Consider the following 23,589-nt stretch of genomic DNA (forward strand, 5'->3'; position numbering starts at 1 on the left):
AGAATCATTTAAGGTGCTTTAGCCTTCTTGCAAGCAAGGTATGAATGCAATAATAATAAACCATCTCTCTCAAAAGGTTTGCAAAACCATAAACAAATAATAATCTTTAACTGATTAAACAATTATTAAAATAATATCTAACCAGCCTTTCACACCAAGTGGCACACAATAAAATAACAACTAGATAATAATATAAAGGCATGGGTATTTATCCCTCCTCTTTTATTGCCCCTAGTGTTTTGATTGTATTATTTTGTTATAATTTTATACAGATATATAATTTTATACGGGTATCTGTCAGGAAATCACCTGGCAAATGTTTTTAAAGTAGTATGCAGCTTTAAAAAATAATGCACAAGGAACTTCAAGCATGTCGGAATCGAAATAACCCGTAAATTCATAATGTACTTTGCAAGACACTAAGTGTGGGCGCGGGGCACGTGAATTAAGTACATAAGAGACTTTCATGTGTGTTCAAATGAAGATCTGCATGTATAAGAGGACTAATAAAGTTGCTTGGCCTGATCCTATGAGCTTTACGTGGAAAGTAACCCCTATTACGTTTAGTGGGACTTCACTTCCCAGACCAAGCGTTCTGAATTAAGCCGGTGTGGTCAATCCAAGTCGTGATTACACGGAAATAAGTAGAACCGTGTTCCCAACCTCTGTTTGGGTGGCCGTTTACCCGTCTAGTGTGCTAAGTCCAGGGTCGGGGCGGCTGCTGTTCTCCGAGCCGCCTCCCGCCTTCGCGTTCTTCCCGAGGCGAACGCCAGAGGGCAGCCGGGGCAGACGACGCAGGGAAACAGGCCTCTGGCGCGCCCATCGATAGGGGCGGCAGCTCTGTGCTCGGCTTCCCAGCCCTGCCTCTCGGCTCTGGATTAGCGAAACTGGCGACGTGGGACAGTCCCCCGGCCTAGCCTCTTGCACGCGCGCGCGCGCGCGCAAGCACATGCACACGCGCGCGCGCGCGCGCACTCACACCCCTCCAGCCAGCCGACACAGACGGGGTGAAGCGGGGACTCGCACTGTTGCCGTTGCCGGCAGCGCCCGCGCTGGTGTGTCCCTCCAGTCGCTGCGGAGCTGCGGTACCTGCTGAAGAGAAAGACGGAGCTTTGCCAGGCGCAGCGGTGAATTGTGCGAGGAGAGAAAGGGAACGGAGTGAATTGTGCGAGGAGAATAAAAGGGTCCGGACAGAGCGAAGCGAAGGAGCGGCTGCTTTGCTGCCACCACCGGCGCCGGGAGGGGAGTCCGCCCGTTTGTTCGCCGAGGCGTGCGCTGCCGCCGCTCAAGTGGGCGGGGAGGACAGCCGGGTGGAGTGCAAGCTGCGCTTGGTTGGCGGCTCGGCGGTGGGGCGGCCCGTCCGCGTCCCCGTCCCCATCCCTTGGCTGGGCGGCGGCGGCGGCGGCAGCGGGGCCATGGCGCTGCTGCGGGCCCGGGCGCTCTACGACTTCAAGTCGGAGAACCCGGGCGAGATCTCCCTGCGGGAACACGAGGTGCTGAGCCTGTGCAGCGAGCAGGAGATCGAGGGCTGGCTCGAGGGGGTCAACAGCCGCGGCGACCGCGGCCTCTTCCCGGCCTCCTACGTGCAGGTCATCCGAGCGCCAGCCGCCGAGCCGCCGCCGCCGCTGCCCGTGCCCAACCCGGCCCGCTACGCGAACGTGCCGTCCGGCGGCTTCGAGCCCGTAGCCCCGCCGGCCAGCGCCTTCAACCCTCCCCCGGTGCAGCACCAGCAACAGCTCCCTCCACCGGTCGCCGAGCCTTTCCAGCTGCCGCCGCCGCCGACTTCGTCCGTCTTCTCCTCCTTCCAAGCGCTGCCTTCTTACAGTGTGTCTTCTTATCAGACCAGCCAAGGCAGCGACGACGACTGGGACGATGACTGGGACGACAGCTCCACCGTGGCGGACGAGCCGGGCGTCTTGGGCAGCTCTTACCCGGACTACGAGAACGCAGGCGGAGGTGGCACGGGTGGCCCTTCTAGGTACCGCCTTTCCACCCGGTCCGATCTTTCTCTGAGCTCCCGGGGTAGTCAGCCTGGCGGACCCCTGCATCACCCGGCAGGGGGTGCCAAGAGTTCCGCCACGGTGAGCCGAAACTTGAACCGCTTCTCCACTTTTGTGAAATCAGGAGGTGAGGCCTTTGTGCTAGGTGAGGCATCCGGTTTTGTAAAGGATGGAGACAAGCTGTGTGTGGTGCTGGGCACCTATGGGCCTGAGTGGCAGGAGAACCCTTACCCTTTCCAGTGCTCCATTGAAGATCCCACCAAACAAACTAAATTCAAAGGCATGAAGAGTTACATTGCCTACAAGCTAGTACCAAGTCACACTGGACAGCAGGTGCACCGGCGCTACAAGCACTTTGACTGGCTCTATGGGCGCCTGGTGGAGAAGTTTCCTGTCATCTCAGTGCCCCATTTGCCAGAGAAGCAGGCCACGGGACGATTTGAGGAGGACTTTATCTCCAAGCGCCGCAAAGGCCTGGCCTGGTGGATGGACCACATGTGTAGCCATCCAGTGTTGGCCCAGTGTGATGCCTTCAAGCATTTCTTGACCTGCCCTAGCACTGATGAGAAGGCCTGGAAGCAGGGCAAACGCAAGGCCGAGAAGGACGAGATGGTGGGTGCTAACTTCTTTTTGACCATTAGTGTGCCCACTGGGGGTCCTGCTGCTCTAGACCTACAGGAGGTAGAAAGCAAGGTGGATGGCTTCAAGAGCTTCACCAAGAAGATGGACGAGAGCACCATTCAGCTGAACCAGACAGTCAATGAGTTTGCCCGCAAGCAGGTCACTGGCTTCAAGAAGGAGTACCAGAAAGTGGGGCACTCGTTCAGAGGCCTCAGCCAAGCCTTTGAGATGGACCAGCAGGCTTTTTCAGTTGGCCTCAATCAGGCTATTGCCTTCACTGGAGGAGCATATGATGCTATTGGTGAACTCTTTGCAGAGCAACCCAGACAAGACCTGGACCCAGTGATGGATTTGTTAGCTCTATATCAGGGACATCTAGCCAATTTTCCAGACATAATCCACGTCCAGAAAGGTAATGTAGTTTTAACTGTATCAACATGTTCTTTTAACCTAATCTAATTGTGATGCATAGGAGCTAGTTTCCTGAATTTTTTTCTCTGTAGGTCATTGATAAAATATGCCAGAGGAGTATGACATCAGTCTGTCGCAGCAAAACCAAAGAGAGCTGAGGTTTCTTAAACAGTAACAGATTTATTATACTGTAGTGAATGGTCACTCTGCTTATCTTGTATACGTTTTAGCTTTGTATAAAAGTATTACAGGCTGTACCTACTGGAACTCATAACCTTTGGCCCATAGTCTATAGTTTTGCTCTCTCTGTATGCATATAATTATATATGTCTCCTATTTGACTGAAAATAAATCTTGATCAGATAAAGTAGATCTCAGGCTGCAATCCTGGGTACATTTACCTGAACATAAGTTGCACTGAACAGTGGGAGTTACTTCTGAATTAACATGATGGATTTTATTGTATGTCCATTAAAGCATGTGCTATTGGAATGAAGTTAGTCTTTAAAGTGTGAAAAGACTTTTTAAACAAGCTATTGGTAGGGAATTCTGTAACTGAAGTCAGCCTGCCTTGTCCAAGTTACAGGCTAAAGTTGAAAAGGAAGTGTTTGCTTTAAGGTTGCTCTTTTTGACACCATAATAGTATGGCATTACCTACCCTGCACCTCCAAAAAAGAACAGTATAGATAATGAGAAGTATTTAAATATATCCTGGTTGTCTGATTTGTGTCATAGAAGCCTGGTAATACTTTTGGCTCCTTCTGATAAATAAGCTGAGAACACATTAACTAGTATCAGACTACAAATAAATTAATTGTTCCTGAATGTGTAGCTATGACATATCCTCAGCTCCATACTTGGTCCATACTTAGACTAAACTCATTGAAAACAATGGCACTTAAGTTAGTCATGACTCATTACTTAGTCTGGATACAACTCTTATAGTTGGTATTTTTCTTTAATAGCATGCTGGATTCTCTTTAGCTGAATCTTTGAACCTCTTCTCTCCAGTGAACTGATGTTTCTCTGTAGAGGTCTTATGTTTTTCATTTTTATGTAAAAATTAAGTAAATGGAATCTAATACTGTAATTAAGAATTGTTTGATGAGAATTTTGACTTCATCTGTAGAAAGATTTAGTTTTCATTCATGACAGTGTGTCTGTCATCCTGGTGTTTAATTTTCCTGTGCAGTTCTAATCAGTTAATGTATACTGCATATTATGGTACGAGGGTACAAATGCTGCTGTTTTTGATGCAAACAATACAATTGTGATTATATTCCATTTTGAGCTATTTATCATCCAGATTTTCAAAAAACTGGATAAGAAGAGAGTGGCAAGTGAAAAAGATAGATGAGAATTGACATATAGCACATAACCTATTCAACTGAGACTTCCAGAACCAGTGTCTGTAATTCTTGAAAACTGCCAACTGAGTAGTATATTTAAGCTTATAAGAAATTGCTGATAAACGCTTTCAGGGTAGAGGATTTGCTGTTAGTGTATGAATATGTAAACACTCCCTTTAATGTTATTGTCCGGTACATAAAGGTCAGCTTGTTTTTTCAGGGATAAATTTATCAGATTAGATTTTTCAAATTGTTCAATAAGTGACTATAAAGCATCTGTCTATTAAAATGTTGCAGGCACTCTAAATACCTTGTTGTTGAATTTTAAATTTGGAGGCTACATTCTCACAGAAATTTTCCTGCTATTATACCAGAAAGTCAGCTAGGAGTATGTGAGTTTTTTGCTCATTTTCCCTTTCACATTTTTTTGCTATATAGAGTTGTAGTCACTGATGCTTTTGCAGTAGTGGAATGCAGTCCCATTCACTTAAGTCAGGGCAGCAGATTTCCCCCATACCAAGTTACAGCTTTTGTATCCTCCCACAAAAAGCAAAAACAACAACAGCAACAACAACAAAACAGTTTATAAGGGTGGTTCTCAGGAACAGAATGGAATATGTCACAGAGGGCTGTGGTAGGTGATTGGTGAAAAATGAGTGCGCTGGCTTAAGTGAGTGTAGATGTTTGCTGCTAAGGCAAAGTCATCGTTGATCATAACCCACAGATTTGGGAGCACCCTCCAACCAAGTCTGGTTGCCCATGAGGCTCCAGACATAGATGATTATGGGCATTCTTGAAGCCATCTTCACTTTTGTGCTTCTCCCATCCTGCATATCTGCTAGGTAATTTCAGATAACTAGTTGAAGTGCTTTGGACAGGGAAAGAAGGAGGATGGAGTGCTGATCTCTTCCCCTCGTCAACCTCCAGAATGTCCTCTTCATCCTATCTAAGAAGTCAGTCTTTTGACCTCAGAGACACCACTGACACGGTTCTTTCCTCATCAGCTATGGCAGGAGGGGGAAGGTGGAGCCAATGTAGATTCACAGTTCCAAAGCTGATTCTTATTTGATCATGGAATGATTCTGTGGCCCTCTGGACACCATCTGGGGATCGTAAGATTGCTCTGCCTAAGGAATACCTTCTTTACTCATGTGATAGCTTTGTATTACATACTTCAGAAACATTTCTAAAGTATGATGCCACCTGCACAACCAGCAACAATGTGATGATCATAGCCAGTGCTATTACTATAGTTTAGCATGACAGGACTTGATGGATGCTATTCATTTTAGCCAGTTACCATAATTTGGAGAACACTTAAAATGCAAGCCTATACTATCATTTTTGGTATTATGAAAAAGCTTCCCCTTGAGGGCAATACCTGTAGCTGTATTATTGAATAAAATGCCAGTCAAAATTACATCGATAAAGGTTAGGGTTGTATCTTGAAGGAAAAAGCAGTAATGGATGTCTGCCAGTTCTTGAAATGTCTAGCTTCTAAAGTCAGCTCATTTCAAAATAATTAATGTGTGTCATAGATTCATGTTGGCAGGAACTGTCTATTAAAATGGGAATTAGTTGTTGTTTGGATATTATCAAATTGACTACCTACATGCTTAACCTGCACACAGAAATGCTGTAGATCAGTCTGGGTATAAATCTAATGCAGAGTTTCCTCCTGACATTGTTTCAAGATGACTACCCTAGATTAGTGCTCCACTGAGCTAATTTGTGCCCTACCAAGCTGAATACAACCTTCCAGCCATGTTTTGTCATCTGCCAGGTGTTTCTGCTGCCCAAGCTAGATAACAAAAACAACCACAAGAGGGTTACTGAACACTTGGTGGGCTAGTATATATGATTGATGGCCTGTATTTGGTTTGGTGACTCACAGATTACGTAAATGTGGCCTAGATTCTCAAAAATTACAAGTTACAATATTTTACTTGCATCCTTACTCAGCGTTTTGATTGCTCAAGTGTTTATCAGTGCTGTGCTCCGTAGGAACTGAAGCATCCTAAACCCTGTATTCCTTCTTCAATATGTTATATTTCTAGTGTACTTTCACTAGGTTATAATGAATGTATCTACTGTTTTTCACTGTAACCTCATCCACAGGGTTTTTGAGGGATAAAATGGGGGTAAAACTATACAACATGTCCTATGCCTTCTTGGAGAAAAAGCAGTATGAAATAAATACATTCTATCAGTTTATGGACTTGTATTTAAGACAGGATATTATGCTTATTGCTACTACTAACAGTACTTTTATTGAGCCTTGGTATTCTGAGGAGATGCTGGCAATGCAGTGAATAAAAAGATTGATGGAATGCAAGTGTGGAAGCAGCTATGGCCAAAGGTATCTTGCCACTGAGGTAAGAACATGCAGTGCTGCCTGGCACTGCTGTGTCTTTCCTCTGCTGTCTCCCCCCCCCCCCCCCCCCCCAGCTGCATGGCTCACAAGAACTTCCCCAAACTTTGATGAGATGTACAGCTCCTATATGGATGTGGGGGGATGCGCACCTTTCCACTGGCTGCTGCTCCACCAGAGAGCTGTGCCAGCCCTCTTCCCACTGTAGCAAATGCTAGGCTGAGAAAGTAGTAGGCAGGTTATCTACATCACCTGCTGGAGGTGGCGGGGTGGTGGGGATAGGCCCTCCTGATGAGGGCAGGGGAGGGGTGCAGTTCACGGTTTCTCCCACTCCACTGCCTGATGTGGCTACTTTAGTACATGTAATAGTAAGGCCAGCCCTGTGTGAAAGAGTTGCAATGATTCCAGTGAGGCGTTAGAACTTATGATTGAGCCTACTGGGTAATGATGTCAACAAAGAAACAGTTATTTCACCAATCCATTGCATTTGCTCAGTGCCATCCAGTAAAGCTTTTCCAAGGAGTTTGGAGCCTGCTGCAATTTGGACCATCTGGTGACATTAAGAAAACTTTGTGGAGGCCAGATATGGCATGTTTACAAAACATTGAGAGGCTAAAATCACTCAGATCACTATGATTTCAACATGACAATTGGATCAGGTCAGACATGTGCGGAAGAGAGTGGTGTTAATCCCATCTTAGACAAAATTTCACTTCCCCTGAAGAAAGAGCTTTGCTGTTGGGAAGTGGTCTTTGATTCATCTTTCTTACTGGAAGCACAAGTAGCTTCTGTGGTGTGTCTTTTACTAGTTTAAGCAGCAATCTTGCCTGGCCTCAGTAATCCATACTCTTCAGGTTAGACTGCTATAAATGCACTGTGTGTGGGCTTGCCTTTGAATACTGCTCAGACATCACAGATAGTGCAGAATGCAGATGCTAGATTATTACCAGTTGTGGCTGGATATTATGAACATATTACACCTGTTACAAGCCAATTGTACTAACTCCCAGTGTCTTATCAGATCAATTCAAAATGCTGGTTTTAATTTCTAGAAACCTTCATGACCTATGACAAAATTAATTGTTAATAATATTAATATATTTATTGATATCTTTAATGGGGAGCTCCTGTAAGTTCCCCTGCCTTCTGATGTAAGGGGAGAAGACCTTTTTGGCATGAAACCTGGTGCTTACCTTCTTAGTCTTTTGTAACCAAGAAAAGACCTTTCAAGATAAAATTTTAGTCCTGCTGTTTTCCAAGCTGATTTTATGATTTGTAGCTAATTTAGGTAAAATCCAACAGAAGTCCTACTTAGAGTAGCTTTCATGACTAATTTAAGTCTATTCCTTTCAGTGGGTTCAATTAAAGTAGGACTTATGCAGGATGCTCTTTGCATTTGTATTTTGGAAACTGCCCTGGCAATATGATAGAAGTGACATATTAAAAAACCTCAAATATTACTGTATAGCTATGACTAGTAATCTTAAATAGCTATCCTCTCACCATTCTTGCCAGGCAATAACTGAATGCCAGAAAGTAGAGTGGGGATGATAGTTGAACAATGTAATGTTAGTTTTGAGTTCTTCTGAAAGCGATAACAATGGAAGGATCATACATATAAGGTAATACATATTGTTATCCTAACCTGACAAAGATATAACTTTGGTATCCTGAACACTCCATAGCAAGATGACGTTGCAATATGAGAGTATGAACTGCTACTGGCATTTTTCCAGAACTTTAAGCGATACCAAAGTTTTCAGCAAGGCAGGTTTATAGTGAAACTTGTTCATAAAGAAACTCTTAATGTATGGTAGAGATGCCACATAGGACCTGCAAGACTGAAAAATATGGTAGCTATGCTTCCCCCAATTGCTTAGATGACAGATGGTTGGCACTGAACATTATATTCCTCTTTTATAGGCTATATAATGTATATGGAGAAAGTTTAATAAGGATCACTTAATCTTTGGATTACAAACGAGTCTAGAGTAGAATGAATACATGTTGATTAAAAATCTGTATATTATAATTCTGGAACAAAATATGTTCTATCAAAGTGCTCACCAGTGTTTATGAAAGTTATACACAATTGATAAAGCTTATCTGCTGCCATTTTGTGTGACCTACGTGACACTTTTTGAACTTCAGTGTAGTGTCATTGTATCTAGAAATGGATGTGTGAGAGAGCTGGTGTTCGTATTTTGATTTGTGGTTCACAAAAAATTACTTTCTGCTATGGTCTGTTATTCCTTATGATATTTCACTCTTGGCACTTTTTGTTTTACTTTAGCTTTATTCAGTACTGGAGAGAAGTAATTACCCTGCAATTATGAAATTTAACTGCAAGATTTCAGGGCCTTCAGGTTTAAAGTATAATCAGATAATAAAATAGAAATATTAAGTGTGAATATAAAACATGTGTGCTTTGGAAGAAAAGTAATTCTGCAGTGTCCAAACATCTTTTATTGATCTGCAGTTTGGAAGAAAGTGACTACTAGAATGGTTGTGCTGCAACCTTAAGATGAAATTCTATGGTAGAAGTAGAGTTGTGGGTGGGTATTAAAGTGAATAGCAGCAAATATCAGGCAGCATGTCTTGTTGTCATCACTTAATCTGCAATACATTTGATAAAGTCACAACCCAGTTTGTGCTGATAAGGGTGACTGATAAGCTATTGTGGCTTATTAACTGTCTCATGGATTCAGCTCAGTTTTCCTAATTATTCTTACCAAGCATAGATGGTGACATCTGAATCAGGTTACCCATGTAGCGACCCTAGAATAAACCTGGGTAGGGCTGGGTGGTTCAGACATCAGGGCAAGGTGCACCTGGTGACGTAAGTCAGCCAGCATGTGCAGAGGTGTCTAACAAGCCACTGTGGCTTATTAACCACTTCCATGTTCTACAAATCCATGTGTCAAGCAAGTAAAAAGCTTTAAGCGTATGTTTAAATGCCAGCTGAAGTGTGGTTGGAAAGTGTTTACTTATCTGCTGAAAAGGACATATTGTAAACATATGTTCTTTGAATTGGGATTTGTTTCTCAAGTCATTAAGGAACCTCTGCTGGGCAGCCACTGTTACTTGTATATATTGTGGTACAGTAGGATGTGTTTTCTAAAGCTAATAGATAATGCTCTATATTTATCTTGATAGTCTTGCTTGTGCTTACCATCTCCATCAAGGAGCTGATTTAAAGTCCATGCTTAACACTTATATGGCTAGAATAATTAAACCTTCTCTTAGTAACTTTCCAAAAGAGAAGTACAGGCTGAGTTTGTCTGATCATGGAGGGGAAATAAGCCATGGTAACCTATTTTCCTTCCATGTACATGTCAGTCAAAAGCCTGCTAATTAGTGTAATTGCCAGGCACAGATCATGATGTCTGAACCCAGCAGGGGTGAGTGGCTGGGGTGTTTACATGCCACCCTAAAAACCACGACTTGTGCTAGGGCTTGAGGGTGGTTTGTAACAACATTGCCATCCCTACCCACTTTTGCTGAGTTCAGAACACAACTGACATCCAGGGTAATTATGCTAATTAGGGGGCTTGCACTTGGCAGAAAGGAAGAAGGCTTATGTGAAACTGCCCATTGTCTGGGTGGAAATCTTTCTAACCACTTATTGATGCACCATTGTTTCTTCAGCCATGTTCTTAATTGAAGTAAGCAGCTAGCCTCAAGTCTACTCACGGACATAAATGCCCCTCCTTACATGAGAAAGCTTCCTACCTTTCTATTTTCCAACTCTGAAGTTAGAGAAGTCTCTGATGTTGCACTAAGTTCGCAGCAGTCATAAACAGGAGAATATAGAACCATGCTACCTTTCATCTGACTTCTCTGACATATGCAGGAGTCACTGTAAACCAAACCTTATTTCTGGCCAGTAAGCCTAGGTAAAACTTACAGATGCTTAGAATTGCTTTTGTGTTTAGTAAAAGAGTTAAAGAAATGTTATTGTAATATTGCAGAAAATAGTTTCTAATTTTGTTTGTTTTCCATTGTAAACAATACTCAGCTTTGTATGGCCAAGCATTTATAATAAAAATTAACACATTTTCCCCAAGATACCTTGTAAGCTTCTTAAATTGTATATTTAGTCCTAGTATTGGGAGTTCACTTATTAATTACTTGTGCCCTTACAGATTGTAGCAAAAGGTATCCTTCTGTTGCAGAAGTAAAGCTTTGAATAGAGCTCTGTTTCTTTTATATGCACCATGCTAGAGCAGGGATCCACAACAGATCCCAAGTGTGGAGGGGCCCCCAACATGGAAGCCGTGCAGCCCATTTTTTATTTCTCTCTCTCTCTATTTATTGTATGCACATGATTTGTATGAAATCCATGCAACTCTAGCAATTATACATAAGCCTCCAAAAATTGACCAAATATCCAGATAAATATCCATTTGAAGTTGATATCCATATACCACCCAGTCATATATCAAAAGCTTTTGTAAGATCCAGAGTCCATTGTGTTAACAGGAGATGAGTGTTTATCCTCAAATTTGGTAATGTCAAATGGCATAGAAAATCTGTGCTCCTTCCATTTTTTAAATGTCCATGAAGCAGGTAAATAATTTAAACGAGCATGTATATCAATGAGTATGAAAGGCTTTCCATCACAAAAATTATCACACAATTGTGTCACAATCTCTTTCCAAAAAGAAGCAACAATCGGTCATTGCAAAATCATAGGTGCTTATTATCTATGCTGCACCACCAGTACTTAACTGAATTACACACTGTGTTTTTTTGTGGTTTCCAAAAAATGTGAAACATTTTTTTTGTTAAATTAGATGCACCATAAGATTCATAAAAGCAACAGGTAGATGTCAAACTGGGAGTTCACTGGTGGGCCATTTTCTAATGATGCTCAAAGCAGTTTCTCAGATTCCCAAATGTGCCAAGGGGTTCAAAAATGTGGGGATGAAGGTGCCCTGTACTAGAGTATAATCCAGATAAGGATTATTACTGCTTGATCAGTTTTGGAATGAATTAGGCCTTTTTTGGCTTTTTAGCCCAACTTTTTGCAGAATTGAAAAGAAGGAAAGAATCTTTCTTGTACAAAGTTGAGTACAAGAAACTGTGTTGACCTTAGAAATGGTCCTTGGATGAAAGCAAGTGGCAAGAAAGAGTTGGTGCCAGCAGGTAACTTGGTGTTTACTAAAATATTGCATAACTAAGAAAATGTTACTTCCTGATGAACATCTTTGATCAGTGTGCATTCTTACTGTACTAAAACTATTTTTACACTGAGATAAATGGTTACATCATTGCTGTACATGTATTAGTCATAAATTAATGTATACGTTGCAGTCATTTAAATAATGAAAAACGTGGAAAACTTAATCCATAAATAATACCTTTATAATGATTTTGGCAAATGCTGCATCAAGCAGCACTGTTTTGGTTTTCATACTGGCTCTCTAGGGATTCAGGCAGAAATCTTTGCCAGCTCTACTTTTCTTAACAAGGGAGGCTATGAATTCAGTTTGGGCTCCCACACATGGAAAACATAAAATCACAAAAGCATTAACTTCCCATCATGAACTTACTGATTGCAGCAGTCTCCAACCAGTAAATAAATACATTTGAACAGTCTCACTTGTTTGTTTGAAAATAGGTGAAGTTTGCAATTAACTTTTCATACATGCATAGACTCTGACAGTGCAACAAGTCTAATTCATTAAGCATTTTGGACTTGGCCTGTTTTTGTTTGGGTAGTAGTTTGTAAATAGTGTACTGGAATGCATGACAGAATTGCAAAGTGGAAAAATCCTTCACGGGAGGTAAGATAAAAGGATTTTCCTAGTTGAAGCAGAAACCATCACAATTTCATTGGGAAATAACACTTCCTAGCATATTTCTATTTTAAAAAGACAAAAACTGATCTTACTAAAGCTGAAACAAATATTAAACCAATTGCTAATAAAAATATTGGTGATTGTTTTTTCAAAATTAAAAACACATTTCATATATCAGGTTTCATCAGTAGAGAAACTCATATTAGTTTCTACCTGCAAAGCTTAACTTCCAACACAGAAACTTGAGTTTTGCAGCTCACAGCACCTCATACCTCACAATACCAAAAGCCATTACTGCCTTTAAAACTTGAACACTAAGAGAAATAGCCAGTATATGGAGCAGATAGTATATGCAGATTAATTTGTTTGTAGTTTATTCTTTAGAATATGGCTTCATAGACTACTTAAACTACTTTCTAAATTTTCAAATAGCCGTTTGGAATTCAGTACTAGGGCAGTCTAAAGGAATCTCAGTGTAGGAGCCAGAATACCGCAAGCATGCAAGATACATCTACCCTTTGAGAATTTGATACTGGAGCAGTTAAGAAACTGCTACTGGTGCAGGTTTAGCATTTCCTCTGTTTTCCCTTTAAGCTCTTCTCAAGCCTGACTATATTCCTTAATAACTACATGAGCTTGGATCCAGACCAAGTAATACTTAAAGTAGACCCTTTGAATTCAGTTAGACTTCCATAAGTCCCATTTGTTTAATCAGATCTAGTTTAATCATGATTCCATAATCCATAAACTACTGTTTAAACCTCAGGAGTTTAAGTACTTTCTCACAGTTTTGAGGGAAAAGATTCTAAAGAAAGATCTCCCCCATTAAAAAAATGTGTGCATTCCTAGAAAATACATGTAGCCCAGTGCATCTTGACCTGAGGTAGAAATGTTCTGCTTTGCTTAATTTGCTTTTAATTTTCAAGCTTATGCTGTACATTTAGTAACATGACTCAACAGATGCTTTTTTAGGATGCTATTTGCTACAAAATTAATAACACCTGGTTTTAAAACTGTTCTATGCACACGGCAAGATGGCAGTCTCAAGCAATGTATTATATTGCATTGCTTCATCTCTCTCTCTGTGTGAAGGGGAGTCCAAATAAAAGAGGAAATGGTGTTTATACATTAAAGGAGACAATAAAAGTCTAAGAGAAGCATACATAGCAGAAAACATTTGATAGCTCTTCTGTAGTTATATTTTTCACTTACATTTTATCTCTACCACTGCATAATTTCAAACATGCCTTCTGGTTCATAATGAAGGGTGCCTGAAGTCCTATAACACAGTGGGGAATGCTGGGAATTGTAGGACATTTTTCTTCTAAGCATGCATAGGATTGCACCCTAATGGCATCCTGAAGCATGCTTGTGGAACTGGTGATTCCATTCTTCAGAAAAAGAATTTGCTATGAATGTCAAGCCTCATTATTCCAAGTCTGCTTGCTTTAGTTTTAAGCAAATACCTTGGCACGAAACCATTTAGTGTTCTGTACTGTACGCTGACATGGCATAGTTGCAGTGAACCTAATAAGTTCCATATTTCAGCTGGCTAGTTAAAACTAATGCATTTCCCCTAGCATAGTCGCCAAAACGGAAGTATAATTAGATAATTGATATTATGACATTAAGCCCTTTCAGATTTGATGTTAAGGTGGCATTCTGTGCAAGTTTAGAGGGGGAAAGGGCCTACAGCTCCCAGCATGCTATCTGGGAGTTGTAGCCCTTTCTTCTGTTTAAACTTGGATAGGATTTTACCCCCAATAAATTAAGCATGTGACTTCACACCATTGCTGACATTTCTAATTTTGATAAATGTATTTCCTGGTGATGGAAATAATATAATCTAAACAGGATACACATGACATATTTTTGATCTAAATCCATAATTCTTCTTTCTTTGAATGTGCAAAGAATCTAACTGTAGGTAGGCAATGTTGCTGCCTTTCACCTAGCATTTTAAAGTTTGTTTACCATATGAAGCTGCAGCATGGTCAGAAGTGAGACTTCCTAAGCCTATTTAGTCTATTCCGCTATAAAAATCACAGATTCTTGCCACTGAGATTTTCCCTGGAATAATCATGAGTTTGGATCCAGACTTAATCTCATCTGAGTTATACTTAGTCATAAATAACTTGACTTCCATTGATTTCAGTGCTGTAAGTTTGAGTATGTCTGGATCCAACTAATTTTTTTTAAAAAAAACCCTAGTATTTTAATAAGTAGGCATGAAAATAAGTACATCTCTTCAATATCCTGTATCCTTGTGTACTGCATATTACTCTTCAGTGGGTGCTTTGGAATTAGGGAGACAAAACTCTTTCGAGCATTTTAACATTCAGTGACTGTTTCGGCACAGTGCAGCTACAAAGCAACAGACCATTTGCGTCCATCCACTTGCAGCTTGGATCTGGAATTTTTTTTCAGTCTTACTGTAAACTGCTGAAGCTAAGAACATTAAATAGATTGTTATTTGAGAACGACCTGTGCCTATTAAAGCTCTTAAATTCCTTTATTTGTACATTCAAAAACTCACTTAAGAATTGTGCTTCTTTTCAAATTACCAAAACCATCAGAAATATTTTAAGTTCCTATAGCAAGACAATTGTAATCTTGCCCTGGTCTGAAAAGTATCAAGAATATTACTTACAGTCTACAAGTAAGCCAGAAAACAAAAACAAAAAAATTGTTAGATTTTCCTTTTAAAAAAATGGAAAGCACTGCTAAGAATAATACATCTTGAAATACTCAAAACAGAGTACTTCTTGCAACAAGCAAGAGGAAACTGGAATGTCATGAGGGAAGGGTAGGGAAAAGCATTTTTAGCCAATTGCATCATATCTTCCTATGCATGTAACCTATGCAGCTTTGCGATGTGTGTGTAGCCTTAACATTTTTTTTCTAGCAATTGTCCACAGTCAGAGATGGAATGCTGTTGCAGGCTTAAGTTAGTGAGGCTTACCAATGAAAGTTGGTGAGGTTCTGACACAACCCCTTTAATTTCAGGTGATGGATTTAATTCCTGCTCTGCCATCACAAGTGCAGAGTGGGAAATACTTTAAGAACATATGAAGAATACTACTTAATAACCAAAGGCCTGTCTGATACACCAGTCTGCTTCCCACACTGGTCAGCCAGTTGCCTAAAGTTAGCATTTTTTGTCCTGACAAGAATATCTGCCCCACTATTTTCGGATATAGGGGAGCAGAAAAGCTTAAAAATGGATATCAGCAAAGCTAATTGGAAGTGAATGTCTAAAGACTATTTTAAGAGTAATAAACTAAATTACTCAACTCTGTCTGGCAACAACTAGATGCTGCATATAAATCAAACTAAGCCTAAGCCTAACTAAAGTTACTCCAAACTTTAGTTCAGGCTGTCTCTTCATTTTTCTTAATACATTTGTGAAGCTCTGATGTACAATGTTTGAAAAGAAGCCCAGCAAAATCAGTCAAAGTGAATCACAACAATTAGAAAATCTCATGTAGTGTCTCTCAGAGAGCTGCACAGGCAAACCATGATCCTCTACATTTGTAGTGACTCAGGAGTGCCAGTGGAGATGTGCAAGGGAGGATAGTATCGACAATTATTTACCAGCAGTATTGAAGGAGAAAAGCTGTGAAGTTTCAAAGTTCAAGCATATCTTGTATTCAGTACTGGAGATCCAGTACGTGTTTTAAAACTGATCAATTTTTCTGGTCTTTACGATCTTGTCTAGGTATAGTAAGCACTTCTATGTCACATGCAGGACAAGCATTGGTTGTAGTAAAATATAGTGAGAAGGACATTTATTCATGTTTATATACAATTTTATTATTTCATATACCATGAGAACTGTTTCAGATAGAATTGTTGTTGTTAGTTGCGAAGTTGCATCCGACCCATCGCGACCCCATGGACAACATTCCTCCAGGCCTTCCTGTCCTCCACCATCTCCTGCAGTCCACTTAAGTTCATATCAGATATAATAAGAAAGGTTTAATTTGTATGATTATTCATTACATTTGTTCTAGTCATGTTTTAATTTCATGTTTGTGTTCTATATGCAGGAGCCCTTACCAAAGTTAAGGAAAGTAAGAGGCATGTGGAAGAAGGGAAGATGGAAACTCAGAAGGCTGATGGCATTCAGGATCGTTGTAACATTATTTCATTTGCTACTCTGGCAGAAATCCACCATTTCCACAAAATTCGTGTCAGGGACTTCAAATCACAGATGCAGCATTTCTTACAGCAGCAAATACTTTTTTTCCAAAAAGTGACACAAAAGTTAGAAGAAGCTCTTCACAAGTACGACAGTGTTTAACTTTAATATAGCTTAATTATTGGACTTTGGTGGATATTTCTTGGCATGGAATAAGCAACAGAGACAATGCCGCTGTCAAATATTGGTGGCACTTCTTGGGGCGCTTTACATGGATAACTTTGTAATCTCTTCTGGATTTCAGCTGAATCTAATAATTGCATAAGGAGAAAATAATTATGCCCATTTAGTGGAGACTGTATTACGCATTGTAACTAAGTTACACTCCAAATGCCTACACTACCATTGTAATGTTTTTGAAATAATGATTATACTATTTGCCTTATTGCTTTTTTGAGATATGGTATTTTAGTGCATATTCTGTAGACCACCAAACCTTTGGGTCTTTCAAGAAGTTGGTTAGATAAAAGCCAACTTCAGATGCCTTTTAAAAATTCTCTTTGGTTTGAATTTTCTAAATTCAACCAACCCTGTTTACAAACTCCTATTAGAGCAGCTATGCGATTTTGTGCCTTTAGACTTACAGTTTTCATTATTTTTTTTCTAGTAAAACTCATTTTTATGACTGATTGAATGAAGGGTTGGCACCTCTGACAGGGCCTGATTTCAAACCTCATAGTGACTGAAAAATAACTAGTCATGTAACTTGCACACTAGATATGATAAATGTTGAGTAAAACAATAAGTCTTGGATTTAAAATCACTGTCAGCTTTGTTCTGATTAAAAATACTATTTATTATTTGTACCAGAACCTTAAAACATACAAGCAAGAATGCAGCCCTACTATAATCATTTCTAAGATGGCAATATAAAACCTTTCAGTGTGACACATGTTCGAATAGAAACATGGACCACTTGGCTAATAAACGAGCATCAAGGCATGTCAGTGGGATAAGAGGTGAGGTTCACACTTGTGTGCATGTGAGTGGGGGGAGGGGTTGCAAGACTTACGGGGCTGTTGATTTCAACTCTTAAGTGGGGTTGACATCATTTGGAAATGTCACAAATCATCAAACATTCAGTGAAATTACTGATTGGTTGGGAGGAGAATATCAATAGCTTTCGACAAAAGTATTTCCATGAATGTATCTAATCTGTTTGACAGCCCTTTCTCACATCTTGTGCTATTGATTCCCATAATTTACAGGCACATGTTCTGCTAATGTGGGTGGGTACATTTTTTCAATCACTGTTTCTCTCCTCCAAATTTGTCACATACACATGCATGACCTAAATGATTTCTTCCTTTATAGGTGATCAAATGTGAGTTCATCATTATGGTAGAGCCTGGGAGAAATCAGTTCTTAGTATTCTACAGAGTTAATTTCCTCCTGGATATCAAGGGGTGAGACGGGAGTTCCAGCAAAACCCATTCAGGCCTCTTACAACTTCATAAGGCTGTCCCAGAACCTGTATGTGCAAAAGCATCCATGTTTTCTTTATTACTAAAGTGCGTACCATTAAAAGAAACAGCTTCATTCTCAAGTGAACACCATCTGCTGTCTTCTCCCTTTGCCCATTCCGTGACCTCTGTGATTTGTTGTATGTTTAATTTGTTAGGTCTAAACTTACATGCTTTGTCACTTCCTTTATTTTTGGAGGGTAATCTCCAATATATTCTGCAGTTCATTATATTCATGATGTAAATAAAATGTTCTTCCAAAGTTGAACCTAAAAATTAAAGTTGGACCTTAATTACTAACAATGCTATTCTATACATATCTACTCAGAAATATGCCCCATTGAGTTCAATCCTAAATACACATTACTCATACCGTGCCTTAAAAAGTTGTTCTAGACAGCCCGCCTGAAATGTCAATAGCACCGTGGCATTGTGTTAGCACAGTGGTGGGTGAGATGTGCCTAAGGTTTCATCCAAGCCTCCCAATTCTGATTTTTTCAATTATTGCAGGGTTGTTTTTTTAAAACAAATAACATTTTTAAAACAACTTACTTAACCTTTTTATTCCATTCCTTTTTAATGTCATTTTGACCGGGGTCCACAGAAGTACACTGCACACCAGAGGAACTTTGACTTTGTGTTCCTTAGTAGCTTGTCAATCATAATATGACTACTATTAATAATGCTTCAATATTAGGTCTCTTGACCTATTATCTTGAAAAATAATGCTAGGGGTGGGTTATGTTAGGGTCCCATCTTTAAGGCCCCATCGCACAGGTCACTGATTTTTCTTCCTGCTATTAACCTTTTAAAAAGACGGATAAAGAACACTAGTTACATTTTAAAAAATAGTAATTTCAAAGTAAGGAAGCCTGATTCTGGGGAAGACTCCAGTCTTGTATCTTTAATGGTTGTGAAAAATGTTCTATTACGTGTAGGAGCTGTTTTACATTTCACTTCAGAGTAACTATTAGTGCACAGCCTTGCAACCCTGTTAGCACAGATGAGTGGGCAATCTTACTTGCACAAAAATGTGGTAGCTGGTTCTTTTTCATTTCAGCTAAAGTTTCCCTTATATCTGAACAGACATTAGATATATAATATGTACAGTGAGATGAGGTACTTATTTTCTCCTTACTCAAAAATATTGACCAATTTAGTCTCCTCATAGGACATGTTTGACTTCTCAAGTGCTAGCATCTGGCAGAACCACCATTTTACAGAGTAGACCATGGGTTCTCAAGCTATGGCCTGGGGCTGGATCTGGCCCACAGTGGTTTGTTTGCTTGCTTGGGGAACACCATCTCCAAGCGAGCAAGCCACTGCCTTGTGCGCCCGCCTCGCAGCGGGTGCCCGCCCCACCTTGCCTCGGCTCCCCTTGCTGCGCCCACACGCCTGCGCCTCCCCTCCTCTCAACACATGCGCCTCACCATGCGCCCTGCCTCAGCGCATGCGCCTGCACACACCGCCCCTGCCCCCACCTCCTCACTTGCCCGCGCACATGACCAGGCACCACCTTTCTGGCCCACGCCCAGCACTGGCAGCTTTCAGCTGGCACCCTGGTGAAAAAGTTTGAGGACGCCTGCAGTAGACCAATGATGCTTTGATATGGAGGGATGGTGCTTAAACCAACCAAACTTCTCTGTTCAAGGCTTACATATATGAACTTTGGAGATTCAGACAGCTGTGTGGGTTTCTGGCTTTTGCTGTACTTTCAAAACCAGTATCTCCATTCCTGAGCATCCAAAGTAGACAAACTGGAATCATCCTTTAATAGAGATACAGTATTTTCAGCTAAAAAAGAAGCCTTAACTGAAATATGCAAAGACAATGCAACAGCCTTGAATAGGTTTAAAGGGACTTTGGTGGCTTGCCATGTATGCACATGATAAAGACCCAGACTTTTTTCTGCTTTGAACTTATTGTGATAATATTTGCACAAATAAATTGTTCCACTAGCTTCCACTGCTCAGTAAGTTATGTATATATAAGAGGCATTGACCAGCTTTGCAGCTAGCCAGCTGCTTACATTTTAGTTATTATCACTGAACTTTTCCAGGAAACTTTGGTCGGTATGGATGTTAGGTTGCAAATATGGGGGTTATTCACAGAGCTTTGGGATAAGTCATATACTTGCATTCTTCAATTTGTTACTGATTTCAATGAAATGCTCTCTGTTGTCAGTGACCACAAGTTAACTCTTACTCAGAGCAACTTGTTTTATGGGAAATGGGTAGATTCAAATATTTAGCTTCTTTTTCTAAACACTGAGAGATAAAGCAGTATTGAATAGATGTGGTTTCATAACTTTGAAATTCAGTGGTTTCTGGTTTGTACAGGGCTCCCCCACAATCTGAAACGTTGGAAACCTATAACACACATGTTATTGTGTTGCATTCCCAGCAGCCATGGCCATACTGGGCTGGTTTACACAAACAGTCCACTGTGGCTTGTTTAAGGCAAAATGGCTACAGAACATGCAAGTAGCCATTTTGAATATGTGTGCCATGGCTTGTCAACATTCAAATCGCACTAGAGGTAATGCAAAAGTTATATAATATTTGCATAACCTATGGTCTTCTTTTTTTAAAAAAATCACAGGACAAAAGATGAAAGATGTAGTCTTTCTAAGTCAAATATTTATACAGCCTCCTAGATAGGTAAAAGCCTTTCCACCATGGGCATCATCCAAAGCTTCCTGAAGAAGCAGAAAGACCACTTAGATCTGCTAATTCATAACAGTTGCTGTTAAGGCATAATTTCTCCATATTTTCTTATTCCTTAAACAAAAAGCATCATTATTTGCTTTCCAATTGACCTGTTTCCTACTTAGATTCCTTGTTCTAGTCATGTCTCAATGAGCCAAGGAGAGGTTGCAGAGAAAGTTTCCCTTGCTTCCTTTACCTATTCCATCCATACCATGGATACAGCTTAGATAAAGCTTCAGTCCCTTCCCACCAGCTCACATTCTCACTCAGCTTTTGCCCTGTCCTGGTCTCCGCAGTCTCAAGCTTTGCTCCAAGTGAACATCTTTAGGACTCACTCCAACTAAAGCTAGAACTCTGCCCACTAAACTTGTGTGACATAACACAAGGATGGCAGATGAACTGACAGTTCACCAGATTTTGTCTTTTGGCAAGTTCACATTAGTTTTTGAAGTAATGAAAAAAAGTCTTATTTTTTGGTGGGGGTGGGGCTTGGGGCTTTTTTGCTTTTTTTTGTCTACATGCCCTTTGCTTTAACTCAGCCTCTTTCAAAATCCACTGCAAGGTCTGACCAAATAGCATTGGTGGGAAACTGTAAAATGACCACAAGCAGGGCGAGTCCAAGTTTGTTCAGAAGCACATTCTACTATGCACAATGTGGCTGACGTCTAGGTAAGTGTGCATATGACTGCAGCCATACAGTACAAACCTGTACATGCCTAATCAAAACTAAGCCTCAACAAGTTTGGGAAGCAGTATAGAATCACCCCTTGATTTATCAGAAGGTATCACTCTGAAATACCTGGAGGTCTGAGTGCAAAGTTGCAGTCTTACTGTACTGTATGTTCTTTATTACATTTTAATTCTGTTGTTACCCACTCTGTTCTCTTGAAATAGGGAAATAAATGAATCTAAATAAATAATTCAACTGATATTCAATTAATGGCATTTTCTATACAGGTATTTGGGAAAACTGGAGAAAGTAAGAGAATGCAGGAAAGGCAAGATACACATGGGACTAGTTGCTTGAGATGTTTCAGAAGCACATGGTTGAGGAAACTCATCAAAGGGCTGCGTCTGATTTTGGAGAAGCTCTAGGCCATATTACAGTGAGTGGGGGGCACTGAAGGAAAAGGGGGTGGAGCCAAAGGCAAAAGAGGTGGGGCCAGAAACACCAGCATATTGTATTCTATAGTTTTTACTGTCTTAGGAGGAAGGCATTTTTTGAGCATGGTTTTAAAGGGGGGGGGGGAGTAAGGAGGGCACTATGTGTTGATTGGAAGAAAGAGGGTGGAGCCTGCCAAAGGGGCATGGCCTTTTGGAGAACTTTGTGGGGTGAGAGTAAGATTCCAGTTCTAGGAATTTGAGCCTTCCCAATCCCGTAGTGAAGAGTTCTAACTGTCCTTAAACTCTCCCAGATTGATGCTGATTATTTCTTATGACTAAAGAGGTTTTGTGTTGTATTGAGATCATTTATGTACCATGAACCTTATAGCATAAACCCCGTAAGACAACGCACTGTGTGATTTCCTGCACTCCTACTTTGGCGCTTTGCCAAACTTCCCTGTGAAAATGAAAATGTAAAACATTTACTCTGCTAATGCTGGGGTTTTTTTTGCAATGCATTGAATAAATATAATCAGGAGTCAGAGTTTAATTACTGTGCAGCTATTAGAGAATGTTTATGTTAGACAAAAGTACTTATGTACCAACAGAACTTTCATCCCAAAGTCCTGCATTTTTAAAGCATAGGTTGTGGAAACACTGGCAATAAAATAACATTAACTTGCTGAGATTTTACTTTTCAGAATCAGTGGAGGCCTCTCTTCCATGCCAAAACAACTAGCAATGAGGTTCCCATTGCATTAGTTTGTTGTACAGAACAGGCTTATGATTGCCTTTCAAATATGAAGACAATCCAATATCTATGTTATTTGCATAAGCTTCATTGGTGGTGGCAGAGAGGGGAGGTTATATCATCAGACAATAACATATAATTCAAGTATATCTATAAATCCTACTGTGCTTAATTGATGCTTTTGTTCTGCATCCTGATTCAGAAAGACACAATTCTTTAATTCTACAGGAGGCAACATGGGAGAATCTGTTAAAAGCAGGCTGTGGCTGAATCACACTGAAAATGATGGGATTTAAGTGTGCAGTTAAACTCTTGAAATCCCTTTGAATTCAATATAACTGAGAGGAAGTCCTCTGTAAATATCCCTCCCCTTATCCCATATTTGCCTGAGAGTACAAACATGGTATTGGGGAATCTGACATCTGCTGTACAACATCTAATCCAAGTGTAAATGTGCTAAAGGGTTATGTATTGCCCAGAGTATATGTTTCTGTCTCCACAAGGCCATAAATATTCCAGAGGTACCACAGCCTGCTTTGTTGGTGCTACCCAAAACAAACAAAACCAGTATTACTTGGCCCTTCCTCCACAATTATGCTCTAGGCAGTTAGCAGTGCTAAAATACAAGATAAAATACAAATTTATAATGCATGCAGAAATCAATTACTGTATTTTTCGCTCTATAAGACACACCTGACCATAAGACACACCTAGTTTTTAGAGGAGGGATCCATGGAAAGCTTCCTGATAATCACAGGCACATTCCCCATCACTTCCCCATGGGCTTCATTAAAAGATGGGTTGCC

The 23,589-nt window shown here is 40.5% G+C and overlaps 1 protein-coding gene across 1 annotated transcript; it reads left to right on the forward strand.

Moving 5' to 3' along the window:
* Positions 1–1,407: 1,407 nt before the first annotated feature.
* SNX18 (sorting nexin 18) lies at positions 1,408–21,853 on the forward strand. Its single transcript, XM_044446307.1, has 2 exons — positions 1,408–3,033; positions 16,606–21,853. The coding sequence occupies exons 1-2, from the start codon at positions 1,416–1,418 to the stop codon at positions 16,857–16,859; spliced, it is 1,872 nt and encodes a 623-aa protein (XP_044302242.1). The 5' UTR covers positions 1,408–1,415; the 3' UTR covers positions 16,860–21,853.
* The last annotated feature ends 1,736 nt before the right edge of the window (positions 21,854–23,589 follow it).

This window comes from Varanus komodoensis, unplaced genomic scaffold (genome assembly GCF_004798865.1).
Source record: "Varanus komodoensis strain SLA01 unplaced genomic scaffold, ASM479886v1 scaffold5, whole genome shotgun sequence".
In the NCBI taxonomy this organism is placed as follows: Eukaryota; Metazoa; Chordata; class Lepidosauria; order Squamata; family Varanidae; genus Varanus; species Varanus komodoensis.

Coding starts and splice junctions, on each gene's coding strand:
- SNX18 (XM_044446307.1), top strand. CDS start 1,416: ATGGCGCTGCTGCGGGCCCGGGCGCTCTACGACTTCAAGTCGGAGAAC. Junction 3,034..16,605: donor CATAATCCACGTCCAGAAAG/GTAATGTAGTTT, acceptor TTCTATATGCAG/GAGCCCTTACCAAAGTTAAG.